At 36.0% G+C, this 13,359-nt stretch overlaps 2 protein-coding genes across 2 annotated transcripts; one reads left to right on the top strand and one right to left on the bottom strand.

Moving 5' to 3' along the window:
• Nucleotides 1–1,092: 1,092 nt before the first annotated feature.
• LOC133786264 (uncharacterized) lies at nucleotides 1,093–2,091 on the top strand. The gene has a single exon (XM_062225463.1). It carries the CDS (start codon nucleotides 1,093–1,095, stop codon nucleotides 2,089–2,091), a length of 999 nt encoding a protein of 332 aa, XP_062081447.1.
• Nucleotides 2,092–7,906: 5,815 nt separating this feature from the next.
• Nucleotides 7,907–11,499, bottom strand: LOC133786263 (uncharacterized). Its single transcript, XM_062225462.1, has 3 exons — nucleotides 11,201–11,499; nucleotides 10,928–11,110; nucleotides 7,907–8,003 (listed from the first exon to the last, which is right to left on the bottom strand). The coding sequence occupies exons 1-3, from the start codon at nucleotides 11,497–11,499 to the stop codon at nucleotides 7,907–7,909; spliced, it is 579 nt and encodes a 192-aa protein (XP_062081446.1).
• Nucleotides 11,500–13,359: the final 1,860 nt, after the last annotated feature.

Raw genomic sequence — 13,359 nt, 5'->3', positions numbered from 1 at the left:
ATCAACCTATTGCAATGAATTTTATCTCCAATGGTTTGTTGACAACTTCCACGCCACCTTGATGGGATAGGTCCAATTCCTTCGTACTCGCTAAAGCTTTTTGATTCAGGCCAAACACCTATACCAACCAACTCTCACCACATTTAAAATTAATTATCTAGAAAATAAAGAAAAGGAAAAAAATTCAAAAATTAAAAAAAAAAAGAATATATATATATTTATGGAGCTGATTTTGTTAATCATTGAAAGAATAAACACTTCAAACCAAGCCTCTAAAGTACATTAATATAGGCATTCCATTTTTTTTTTACTAAAATGGGATTAAATTTATTGCCTATATATATATTTAGAGAGAGAGAGAAAGTACCAGTGTCCAAGTTTCCAATAATTACATCTTCACCAAAGTGTGCCTTGTTCCAAATAGATTTAGAAGGAACGACTTCGTTATATCTTTCCAATCCAAGAAACTTCCATGAACGAGTTGTGGCTGGTTTCCCTTCTTTGCTTAGGAAAACCGATATCACATTTGGATGCTCTGTAATAATCAACATTGCATATAGTTAAATCAATTCTTAAAAATTAGTTAACATAATAACAACAAAAATAAAATGCTTACTACGAATTTCTGCAGCTTCTACTTCATCAAGAATTGCAGCAAAGCCATTAATATGTCTATTATACTGTTAGAGTTATTATTTGAGGGCATTTTAGTCTTTTCTTAATTATTGTTATTTTATATCTTTTGCCTTATATAAAAGGCTTGGCTTATTAGTTTTGTAACCTAGAATACATTCTCTCTATTTTTGCAATACATTCTAGCCTCCCTTTTCTCTCTTCATCTTTTTGCTATCTCTCATTTGTGTGTGTGTATGGATTGTGTCTTTGCATAATTATCATGGTATCAGAGAAGGGTTTATGGAATTGAATTTTTTTTGGCTTGGGTCTCCTTCGTATTGCAGCAAATTGGGTCGAAGCATCTTTGCAGTAACTCGGTATGTGATTTTCGTGTTCATTCTGAAATTTTAGGGTTTTGTCAGATTGCAGAATTTGGGAACTTTTGTCTGAGATAGCATTTGGAAATTTGTTTCTGAAATGGCAAGTAATAGAGATGATTCCCTTCAATCCATTAGTGTGAGGTTAGATGGAAAGAATTATTCTTATTGGAACTATGTGATGAAAAAAAATTTGAAAGGGAAAAAGATGTGGGGTTATGTTTCTGGAACTTTGGTTAAACCAACAAATGACAAAGCGGATTATGCAACTTTGCTAGAAAATTGGGAAGTGGATAATTCAAAAATTATTACTTGGATAAACAACTCTGTAGAACACTCCATAGGTACCCAACTAGCCAAGTATGAAACAGCGAAGGAAGTTTGGGACCATCTTGCAAGGCTGTATACTCAGTCTAACTTTGCAAAGCAATATCAATTAGAATCAGATATTAGAGCTCTTGAACAGAAAGATATGAGTATTCAAGAGTTCTATTCAGTTATGACAGATCTATGGGATCAATTGGCCCTTACTGAATCTGCAGAATTACGAGCTTTTGCACCATATATTGCTCGTAGGGAGGAACAACGATTGGTTCAGTTTTTGATGGCACTTCGTGATGACTTTGAGGGACTCCGTGGCTCTATTTTGCATCGTTCTCCACTTCCTTCGGTTGATTCAGTAGTTAGTGAACTATTGGCAGATGAAATTCGTCTTAAGTCTCAAGCAGGAAAAGGCATCCTCCCAGCACCCAGTCCCTCTGTTTTGGTAGTTCCTCCTCGACACTTTACTCACCATGAGAATAAACCTCACACAAAGGTTGGAGTTGATGAATGCAGCTTTTGCAAACAAAAAGGTCACTGGAAGGCTCAGTGTCCTAAATTAGTAAATCGTGCACCTCAGCAACAAAGACATCAACTCAGACCTCCTCAATTCGGTAATCAACCGCCTCATTATGGTAGCCAACCACAGTTTGGCAACCACTCACAACCTCGACCATACCGTCCTCCGCAATTTAATGCCGCTGCTACTGTACCTCCATCTGACTCGTATGATTTTGGGGCCTCATCTTCCAATCCTGTTCTTGCTGCCCTCTCATAACAGTTTCAGAAGTTTCTTACCATGCAGCCACATGCCATGTCCGCCTCTTCTTCGGTAGGTCAGCCCCTTACTAGCTCTTCAGGTATGACATCCTCTACATGGATTTTAGATTCTGGAGCCTCGCACCATATGTCTCCACATTCGAAATCTTTTGTTTCCTTGTGTCCTGCATCATCTGTGCCTGTCATGACTGCTGATGGTACTCCTATGCCATTAGCAGGTGTTGGTTCTGTTGTCAGTCATCATTTATCGCTTCCTAATGTTTACCATATTCCTAAGCTTTCACTAAACCTTGTATCTGTTGGTCAATTGTGTGATTCTGGTTACTCAGTGTCTTTTTCTTCTACTTCTTGTCATGTGCAGGATCCGCAGTCTCAGAAGCTGATTGGGACCGGCCGTAGGCGGGGGGGTTTATATGTTTTGGATGAGCTGAAATTACCAGTATTTGCAGCTCCTAGTGTTGATCTGTCTTCCTTTCGATTGTCTCCATCATCGTCTAGTTTTTATTTATGGCACTCTCGCCTTGGTCATGTTTCAGCTTCCCGTTTAAGATTCTTAGCTTCTACAGGAACCTTAGGAGATTTGCAAGTTCATGATATTTCTGATTGTAGTGGTTGTAAACTTGCAAAATTTTCTGCTTTACCTTTCAGTAAAAGTACTTCATGTTCTGTTGCACCTTTTGACTTAGTTCATTCTGATGTGTGGGGACCCTCTCCTATTGCTACAAAAGGAGGGTCTAGATATTATGTCTCTTTTGTTGATGATCACACTCGATTTTGTTGGGTTTTTCTAATGAAATGTCGTTCTGATTTCTATGATATTTATGATCGTTTTCGAGCTTATGTAAAAACTCAACATGCTTCTGTTATTAAATGTTTTAGATGTGATCAAGGTGGTGAATATACTTCAAATAAATTTTGTAATTTGCTTGCTTTAGATGGAACTGTGTATCAAACTTCTTGTACAGATACCCCTGAACAAAATGGTGTTGCTGAAAGAAAGCATAGACACATTATTGAAACTGCTCGTTCTCTTTTGTTGTCCTCATCTGTGCCTAGTCAGTTTTGGGGAGAAGCAGTTCTCACTGCAGTCAACCTTATTAATAAGATTCCATCTTCAATCACTTCAGGTTTGTCCCCTTTTGAAAAACTATATGGACATATTCCTGATTATTCTTCTTTGAGAGTCTTTGGTTCTACTTGCTTTGTTCTTCGTCCTAGTGTAGAGCGTACAAAACTGTCATCACGCTCTGCACTTTGTGTGTTCCTTGGTTATGGTGATGGCCAAAAAGGATATCGTTGTTTTGATCCAACTTCTCAAAAATTATATGTATCTCGCCATGTTGTTTTTCTTGAGCATATACCCTTCTTTTCTATTCCTGGCACTACTCACAACTTGACCAAATCAGATCTTATTCATATTGATCCTTTTTGTGAGCATACAAGTACCTCTTCTCCTCAAGTTCCTCAAATTGTAGAGTCTGAATCTTCTCCTGGTCCTATAGTCCCCTTTCCACGTCATTACTCTCGCAGGTCTCGAGCTATTGATACTGGTATTTCGCAGGCTGACATTTCTGAAACACCTCCGCCTACAGCTGTTCTAGATCCTTCTGATACTGTAGATCCTCCTCGCTATCCTCAGCGCACTCGTAAGTCTACTAAACTACCACATTTTGTTTATTCGTCTTATTCTATCCCTTTCACTTCGTTTTTAGCGTCTATTCATTGTCTCTCTGAGCCTTTATCCTATAAAGAAGCAGTTACTGACCCTCTTTGGCAGCATGCTATGAATGAGGAACTTTCAGCTTTGCACAAGATAGATACTTGGGATTTGGTATCTTTACCTCCTGGTAAACATACAATTGGTTCTCGTTGGGTCTATAAAATCAAGACCAAGTCTGATGGGTCTGTTGAACGCTACAAAGCTAGATTGGTAGCTAAGGGATTTTCTCAACAGTATGGTATGGATTTTGAGGAAACTTTTGCTCCTGTTGCAAAAATGACTACTGTCCGTGCTCTTATAGCAGTTGCATCTGCTCGTCAGTGGAATATATCTCAGTTGGATGTTAAGAATGCTTTCTTGAATGGCGATTTACATGAAGAGGTCTACATGGTTCCTCCTCCTGGGGTCCCTCACAATCATGGAGAAGTTTGTAAGCTTAAGAAAGCTCTGTATGGTCTCAAACAGGCTCCTCGAGCATGGTTTGAGAAGTTCTCCAATGTTGTTACTTCTCTTGGGTTTCTCTCAAGTAATCATGACTCAGCACTATTTGTTAAGTGTACCAATGCAGGTCGTATTCTCCTTTCCTTATATGTTGATGATATGATCATTACTGGTGATGATTTAGATGGAATTGCAGTGTTAAAGTCTCAATTAGCTTCTCAGTTTGAGATGAAGGATTTGGGGCCTCTTCGGTATTTTCTGGGTATTGAAGTTGCCTTCTCCCCAAAAGGCTATCTTCTTTCTCAGTCAAAATACACTTCTGACATTATTGACCGTGCTCGTCTTACAGATACAAAAGTAGTTGCCACTCCTTTTGAGCTCAATGTTCAGTATTCTCCTTCTGATGGCACTCCCTTGCATGATCCTACTTTGTATCGCACTATTGTTGGCAGTTTGGTTTATCTCACTATCACTCGCCCCGACATTGCATATGCTGTTCACATTGTTAGTCAATTTGTTGCCTCTCCTACTACTGTTCACTGGGCAGCTGTTCTTCGCATTTTGAGGTATCTTCGGGGTACTATCTTTCAAAGCCTTTTGTTTCCCTCCACTTCTTCCTTGGAGCTGCGTGCATACTCTGATGCTGATCATGGTCGTGATCCCACGGATCGGAAGTCTGTTACTGGTTTCTGTATCTTTTTGGGTGATTCTCTTATTTCTTGGAAAAGTAAGAAACAAACTGTTGTCTCCCAATCTTCCACTGAAGCAGAGTACCGCGCTATGTCATCTACTACCAAAGAAATTGTTTGGTTAAGATGGCTGCTTGTAGATATGGGTGTATGTCATTCTCAACCCACTCCTATGTATTGTGACAATCAGAGTGCCATCCAGATTGCTCACAACTCAGTTTTTCATGAACGCACCAAGCACATTGAGATTGATTGTCACTTCACTCGTCACCACCTGAAGCTTGGCACTATCACTTTGCCTTTTGTTCCTTCTTCTTTACAGATTGCTGACTTCTTTACTAAGTCTCATTCTATTTCTCGTTTTCAATTTCTAGTTGGCAAACTCTCGATGCTTATTGTTGCTGCATCGTGAGTTTGAGGGGGGGTGTTAGAGTTATTATTTGAGGGCATTTTAGTCTTTTCTTAATTATTGTTATTTTATATCTTTTGCCTTATATAAAAGGCTTGGCTTATTAGTTTTGTAACCTAGAATACATTCTCTCTATTTTTGCAATACATTCTAGCCTCCCTTTTCTCTCTTCATCTTTTTGCTATCTCTCATTTGTGTGTGTGTATGGATTGTGTCTTTGCATAATTATCATATACGAGTAAAAGATGGCATCCTTTGCCTTTTCCTCACTACACAACAAGAAAATTACAAACAAGAGTATGTATATATTGTTAGATAAAATATCCCACGTGGAAAGTGTGTGGGTATTTTCAATAATTTATAAGAGTATGAGTTACTCACCAATTGGTTTTGAGATGGAATCACATACTTCTTACCATGCACCATATTATACTTCTAAAGCCAAAAGAAAACTCTAACGAGAATCTATCCGATCCAAATCTAAAAACCTCTCCAAAAGAGCCCTTTGTGATTCAGGGATAGTGAGTCAAAGAGAGCCAACGAGCCACTTGCGATCGAGCCGTCCAAGATTGTTGAGCAAAAATAACCACCATCTTAAGGGAAGATGTTAGAGAAAATCACCAATTGATTTTGAGATGAAATCCATACTTTTTACCATACACTATATTATACTTCTAAACCACTTTCCACATTCTAACATATATTTGAGAAAACAAAATCATAACAAAGTATAGGCATTGTTAACGTATGTACCTTCCCAAGTAAGATCCAAGAAGGGTGTAATGAGAATTTGTGGCCCTTTCAAGATCATCTGAGGAAGGGTGCACACCATGGGAATGTGCTCCCATGTACACAATATATGGCTGCATGAATACATTGATTATAGCATAATTAAATTTCATGTGAATCAACACACAAAATAAAAGACTGTATTATTATATGCATGAATGAATACATTTTAACATAAACTTCATATAAATGAAGACAAAAAAGACTATATATATATATGTAAATATAGGCTTGCCTTTTTTTCAGAGGCTTCGAGTGGTGATGATATAAGCAAAGTGAAAATGAGAAATATTGAGAGAAGAGAATAAGAAGAAGAAACAACACTAGAGTGTGGTGCCATAGTTTAATATTTAATTAATGTTTATTTTTATTAAAATTTAGTTGCATAATGTTAATGTTAATTTTTTTTAATCTTAATTTTAAAATATATTATTTATATAAAAAAAACATAAATTACTCAAAAATTGAAAAAAAAATTAAAAAAAATACAGAAAAATTAAAAACAACTAACAAATATTATTAAAAACATATTTTTTAATTTTAATTTTAATAATGATTAAAACTAACAAATATTAAATTTAATTTTTTTAATTTTAATAATGGTTTTCTAATAATATATTTGTTAATTTTATTTAATCAGAACTAACAAATATTATTTTTTTACATATTAATTTAGTATTTATTAAATTACATATTTTACTTATGCTTTATTGAATAGTTTTATTAATTTAAACAAAATTTCTAAGATTTGTTTAAAATTTATTTATTTACTTTAGGATTTAATTATTACTTAAATTATTTAATTAATGTTTATTTTTATTAAAATTTAGTTGCATAATGTTAATGTTAATTTTTTTTAATCTTAATTTTAAAATATATTATTTTACTTATCAATTCACTATTTATTAAATTAGAAATTTTATTGAGTACTTCTACTAATATTCACAATATCTCTAAATTTTACAATTCTATAAAAAATTCGGCAGCATAACGACTATATTTTCATCTATTCCAAAATTTAAAATCCTGCAAATAAGACATAAAAAATATCCAGACCCAGATCATGCAGAGAACATTACAAATACATTTTAAACGACTATATAATTTATAATTATTAGTCTAAATTTTATTAATTATTCAATTTTCTAACCAAAATATTAAAATTCTACTAAAAATTAACAACAACAAATTAATCATCAATATTCATAAAATTTGAATTTTTACTACTAACATCACCAAAAAAAATTAAAATTGACAACAACAACATACTAACATTACCACCAAAATTTTCAAATTAACACTCAAATATTTAATATATTTACTAATATGTTTAATACACATAAAATTCACCAAAACAACATAGAATTATTTAAAAAAAAATACTAATTACTCATATAACAATTTTCTAATTCCTAATATCATTTTTACTAATACTTATTTTGAAAACCTAAAAATAAATACATTCTATCTAATATAATAATTTCAGATTTTTATTAAAATTAATATTATATTATTTATATAAAAGAACATAAATTATTCAAAAATTGAAAAAAAATTAAAAAAATTAAAAAAAACTTACCAATGCCTTCAATATCTTGCTAGCAATCTCTTTAGTCCAACAAAAACCGAATACCCAACCTTCAAACAAAAACTAAAAAATATCATTATACAATTGCATAAATATATATATATAAAAAAAATGAATAAATAAACCATACCTTCAACAAATACACAGAAATCCCTTCACCCTTGGCAATTTTGAGGCTTAAAACCGAGCTTTTTGGGAGGAAAATGGCGGAGGGAGGCGGACGGCTCGGAGAAAACCGAGAGAAACTAGAGAGGAAGGAGAAGGGGCTTCGCGGCTGTGGGGTATATTTATAAACCCTCTACCGAGAACATGTTCTCGGTATAGGTTCTCGGTATAGCAACTAAACCTATTTAAAACCGCGAAAATGTCCCGCGCATATGAAATGTCTATACCGAGGACATGTTGTCGGTATAGTCACTACAAAAATCAGGGCCTATACCGAGAACAAATGTCCTCGGTATAAGCCGAAATGTCCTCGGTATATCTTATACCGAGACAATGTCGTCGGTATAAAGTTGTCGGTACAGCCGCGTCGGTAAAACAAAACGTCTACCGACGACATTCAAAATGTTCTCGGTATACGTTTTACCGAGGATAATGTCCTCGGTAGAAAGTGACAAATGTCCTCGGTACAACAAACCTCAATTTCTCATCGTACTGGTATATACCGACATCTTGGTGGTATATACCGAGGACAATGTCCTCGGTACAGACTTGTCCCCAATTTTTTTTTATATTTGTTATTCCCTTATTTATTTATTTATTTTGAATTAAATATAAGAAAATAGAATAAAATTAAAACACTTATATTAAAGATATAAAAAAAAACATAAGAGTGTATTCGTTGAATTAAAATAAAGACTTGTCTTAAACATGATAATGTAATAGTCAATTGTAATAAAATTCATACATAAGTCCTACTGAGTCGGTGCTCCAACATCAGGATCATCGGGTGGTGGTGGTGGGGCAGATTGAGATCCCGGGGTGATACAATGAGTCCGGACATGCTCCTCTAACTGTCGAAGACGCTCTCTCATCTCAGAAAACTCTTCATCTCTAGTTTGTGAAGGACGAAAATCAAATGGAGTTCGGTCCCTTATGTTAAGGATACGTCCATATCCTTTCTGGTGGCCCCGTCGTTTTCCGAAGACATTTTGTACCAAAGATATGTCTTCATCTTCAGGCGCACTCGAAACTGGTGTGGAACTCTCAGTATCAGTTGCCTGTGTCTGCTGTGTGTCGCGGTATGCACGCAATTCCTCCTGTGATACAATGTATAATGTAATTAAAATTTTGAAACAATTAAAAATTTGAAAAATGTTTAAAAAAACTTAACGTACCCAAGTATTTTTTGCTATCTCTGTCACCCACCCTGTGCCTGATTTATGGTGAGTATCCATCCAGCTATCCGGGATGGACTCAAGTTGCCCAGTCTCTAAATTGCGCTGTCACGTACATATATTTTTATAAAATTAATAATTAAACGTAAATAAGAAAAATAAACTAAAAAATAATTAATTAACTAACCTTTTTATAGCGTAAGGCTGGGATTGACTGAGAACCTCCATAGCTAAGCTCTTTCAATTTCTTTCTATTTTCCTTGTTGACCACAGAACGTTTCTGCAAAAAGTTATCGTTAGTAATATATTTAATTAAGATAGTTAAGTTTAGCAAGAAATTAATACCGTAATTTCTGGGCGACGGAAAAAATCAATTGCTTTTTGCCACTGCGTATCCGTGCAACCACCATAATGATTTTGTGGCCCATTAATCGTTAAGTGCTCTTTAATATCGTACTTCCAGTCAGAATACTTTTTAGCACACGAAGTATCAATGCCTCTCAAGATCCCAGGCATATGCCCTTCTCCATATCTAGTACGCCCAATATCAAACAAATCATCCTAATTTACAAACATTTCTTAGTAAATATCATATATAACATAAAATGAGAATTAACATAAAAATACATAAACTACTTACTTCCAAATGTGCAAGTATTCTTTCTTTCGAGGCATTTGGTACTTTTGACCATTGAGGACAGTCCGGATCTGTGTACTGTCGAACAAGTAATCCGAGCTCTCTTGAGAAATTTGAGCTGTACTCTCCGATCTCTTTATATGTTCTCCCCCGCACATCCCACTCGAGAGGGAGAGGACGCCCCAACTGTTCCCTCTTTTCCCGCGTGTTCAATCCCTTATGGCGTCCACGTTTACTTGGAGGCGCTATTGTATGCAAATTCAATATTTTAAAATTAATATGGATTAATTGTTAAATTTTAAGGAGTATATCAATGTGTAAAATATTACCTCGTTCACAATCAGCTGGGATATCTGCCGGTCCACGTGGAGGATCGCATCCTCCACCATCACCCCCGTGAGATTGAGCAATAACATCAGCCATATCTGTCAAATTAATCGATATTAAAATTACATTTATCAGTTAAAAATGACAATATAAAATTATTTATTGTTAAAAATAATTACTTCAACATATTATAAAATTACCACTTAATTATCACTATAATAATCTTCACTATCATCATCGGTTTCTATGTGTTCATCTTCCTCTTCATCATCTTCATATTCAACCTCCTCCTCCTCCTCCTCCACTTCCTCTTCCTCCTCCTCCTCTTCTTCTTCCATTTCCTCCTCCCTCTCCTCCTCAATTGCAACATTATCTATCTCAACAAATTGTAATGGAGCCCCCGTACGTTCAAAGCTGATTTGTGGCAACGGTCCAAGATCAACGAATAATTGGAAATTAGAGGAACTAGTGTCGTGCATAACATCTACTTCTACATCCTCCGCTTGTTCTTCAACTAGTGGGATGTCCCACACATTTCTGTGATGCACTTCTTGGACGACTTTCCAATGAGATTTATTTTTAAGGTCTTCAATGTAGAAAACTTGGTTAGCCTGAGTTGCTAAGATAAATTTATCATCTTTGAAGGCCTCCGAACTGGTTTTGATACTCGTTATGTTTTGCTCAAACTTTAATCCTGAAGACCGATTAGTGTCAAACCATTTGCACTTAAATAATACAACAGAACAACCAGAAAGATAAGACATCACTAAAACTTCTTCCAACTGGCCGTAATAAGTACTATTTTCGACACCCGCTACAGAGACTCCACTATTTTGAGTTTTGCGATTCTTGTCCCTGTCATAACACAAAAATCTTACTCCATTTACAACACACCCAGGGTAAGACGCAACACGAGTTGAAGAACCGTTTGCTAAAGAGATTAATTCTTCATCTACTTCCAAGGATCCTCTTTGTCGAAGATGATAAATCTTATTATAAAACCAATTAGGAAATTCCTCTCTATGTAATTGGTCTAGGTTTTCAACACCTCTAGTCTGTAAAATTTCCCTATGCTCTCTGCAAAAAACAAAAACAACTAATTTAAGAGCTACTAATAAGAGTTATAATAAACATGCAATGAAATGATGAACTACTTTAATTACTTACCGAAGATATGGCAAGATCTCATTGCAGTTGTTTAGAATATACCAATCTGCTATTTTCTTCACTTCATCTTCCAAAATTGTCAATGATTTCTTACCAATTGGACGACCCTGAGATCGAAAGACCGACATCTTTTTAAGTGATGGACCAACATCTACATTTCGGTCTGGACGATTGAACTTTGTCTCAACACCTTTCAAGTACATGGAGCAAAATGTTAATGCCTCATCAACCACATATCCTTCTGCTATTGAGCCCTCTGGACGTGCATTGTTACGGACATAATTCTTCAATTTTTTCATATACCTTTCAAAAGGATACATCCACCTCATGTGAACCGGTCCTCCAAGTATTGCTTCTTCCGGTAAATGTATTAGTAGATGGACCATGATATCGAAAAAAGCAGGTGGGAAAATATTCTCTAACTTGCAAACAATCTCAACAATTGAAGTTTGGACTTTTTCTAAATCTGAGACTTTTAGAGTTCTCGCACAAATGAGCTTGAAGAAAGTGCATAACTCAATAATAGTTGTACTCATTGATTTCTCTAGGAATGCATGCACACCAACTGGCAAAAGGCGTTGCATAATGATGTGACAATCATGCGATTTCAAACCAGTTATCTTATTGTCATTGTCAATCACATTTTTCCTTAGGTTAGATCCAAAACCATCTGGAAACTTCACTGATTTAAGAAATCGACAAAACTTTTGGCGATCTTCAACAGTGAAAGTGAATTTGGCCGCAGGATTTTGTATCCGACCATTCAACTTCCTCAGCTGTAACTCTGGTCTCATCTTCATCTTCTCCAAGTCTACTCTGGCACTAACTGTGTCTTTGGTCTTATTCTCCAGCCCAACTATTGTGCCTACTAAACTGTCACACACATTTTTCTCAACATGCATAACATCTAGATTGTGTCGCAACATTATGTTGGCCCAATATGGGAGCTCAAAAAATATACTTTTTTTCCGCCAACCAACTTGCTCTTTTGTACGCTTTCTTTTTTGGCCGCCATAACTGACATGCTTACCAGGAAGAGAATCAGGTATAAAACTCATTTGTGTGAACATTTCTTGCATGGTTAATGGCTGTGGTGGTAATCTCTTTTCAACGACACCATATGTCTTCTTGTCCCTTCTAATGACATGTTTGATTGGTAAAAAATGTCTATGACCATAAAAAGCAACCTTCTTTTGTAAACGAATAGATGGTGTTGCCACATTGCAAGTAGAGCAAGCATGATAACCTTGAGCAGTCCATCCAGAAAGGCTACTCCTTGCTGGGTAATCGTTTATAGTCCACATCAAAGCTGCCCGAAGAGTGAAGAAACTGCCATTGACTGCATCTCGAGTCTGTACACCAGTCACCCATAATTCTTTTAACTCATCAATCAATGGTCTTAAGAAAACATCAAAATCTTTTCCTGGCGAATGAGGTCCCGGAATTAATAAACTCAACATGAAATTAGTTTCTCTCATGCACAACCATGGTGGCAAGTTATATGTCGTCAACACTACTGGCCACATACTATAAGACAGACTCATATTACCAAAGGGATTGAATCCATCTGCAGCCAATCCAAGCCGCACATTCCTGGGTTCCATTGCAAATGTTGGATTATTTCGGTCAAAGTCCTTCCAAGCTTTCCCATCAGCAGGATGACGCAATACACCATCTTCTTGTATACGTTGCTCGTGATGCCATCTCATATGTTGAGCAATGTGCCTCGATGCATATTTTCGCATTAACCTAGGGGTTAAAGGAAAATAACGCATCACTTTATGAGGCACTTTCTTTCCCTTGGTGTTCTTGTCCACCCATCGATCCTCTCCACAAACAGGACATTTGCTTTTTCCAGCATGTTCTTTCCAAAACAGTGCGCAATCATGCTTGCAGACATGGATTGACTCGTAGCCCAATCCAAGTTTCCGCAACAACCTTTTCGCTGCATAGTGCGATTTTGGAAGCTTATTTGGGGCTGGAAATGCATCATGTAACAACTCCAGCATTCCATCAAATATTTTGTTGGGAATTTTTCCCAACACTTTGAAATGCATTAACTTCACTAGGAAATTCAATGAAGTGTAATTTTGACACCCGGGGAATAATGGAGCCTCGATCTCAGCAAACAAATCGTTATAATGTTGCCCACTCCTGTA

Source organism: Humulus lupulus, chromosome 6 (genome assembly GCF_963169125.1).
Source record: "Humulus lupulus chromosome 6, drHumLupu1.1, whole genome shotgun sequence".
Taxonomy (NCBI): Eukaryota; Viridiplantae; Streptophyta; class Magnoliopsida; order Rosales; family Cannabaceae; genus Humulus; species Humulus lupulus.
The sequence above is the reverse complement of the archived record's forward strand: the minus strand, read 5'-3'. Positions and strand labels throughout refer to the sequence as shown.

What these genes read in the sequence shown, in the direction of transcription:
- LOC133786264 (XM_062225463.1), top strand. Translation starts at nt 1,093, where the DNA reads ATGGCAAGTAATAGAGATGATTCCCTTCAATCCATTAGTGTGAGGTTA.
- LOC133786263 (XM_062225462.1), bottom strand. Translation starts at nt 11,499, where the DNA reads ATGAAAAAATTGAAGAATTATGTCCGTAACAATGCACGTCCAGAGGGC. An exon ending in GAGATCTTGCCATATCTTCG is followed by an intron (nt 11,111 to 11,200) that starts GTAAGTAATTAA and finishes TGTTTTTTGCAG; the next exon opens with AGAGCATAGGGAAATTTTAC. An exon ending in CGTGTTGCGTCTTACCCTGG is followed by an intron (nt 8,004 to 10,927) that starts GTGTGTTGTAAA and finishes TATACCCCACAG; the next exon opens with CCGCGAAGCCCCTTCTCCTT.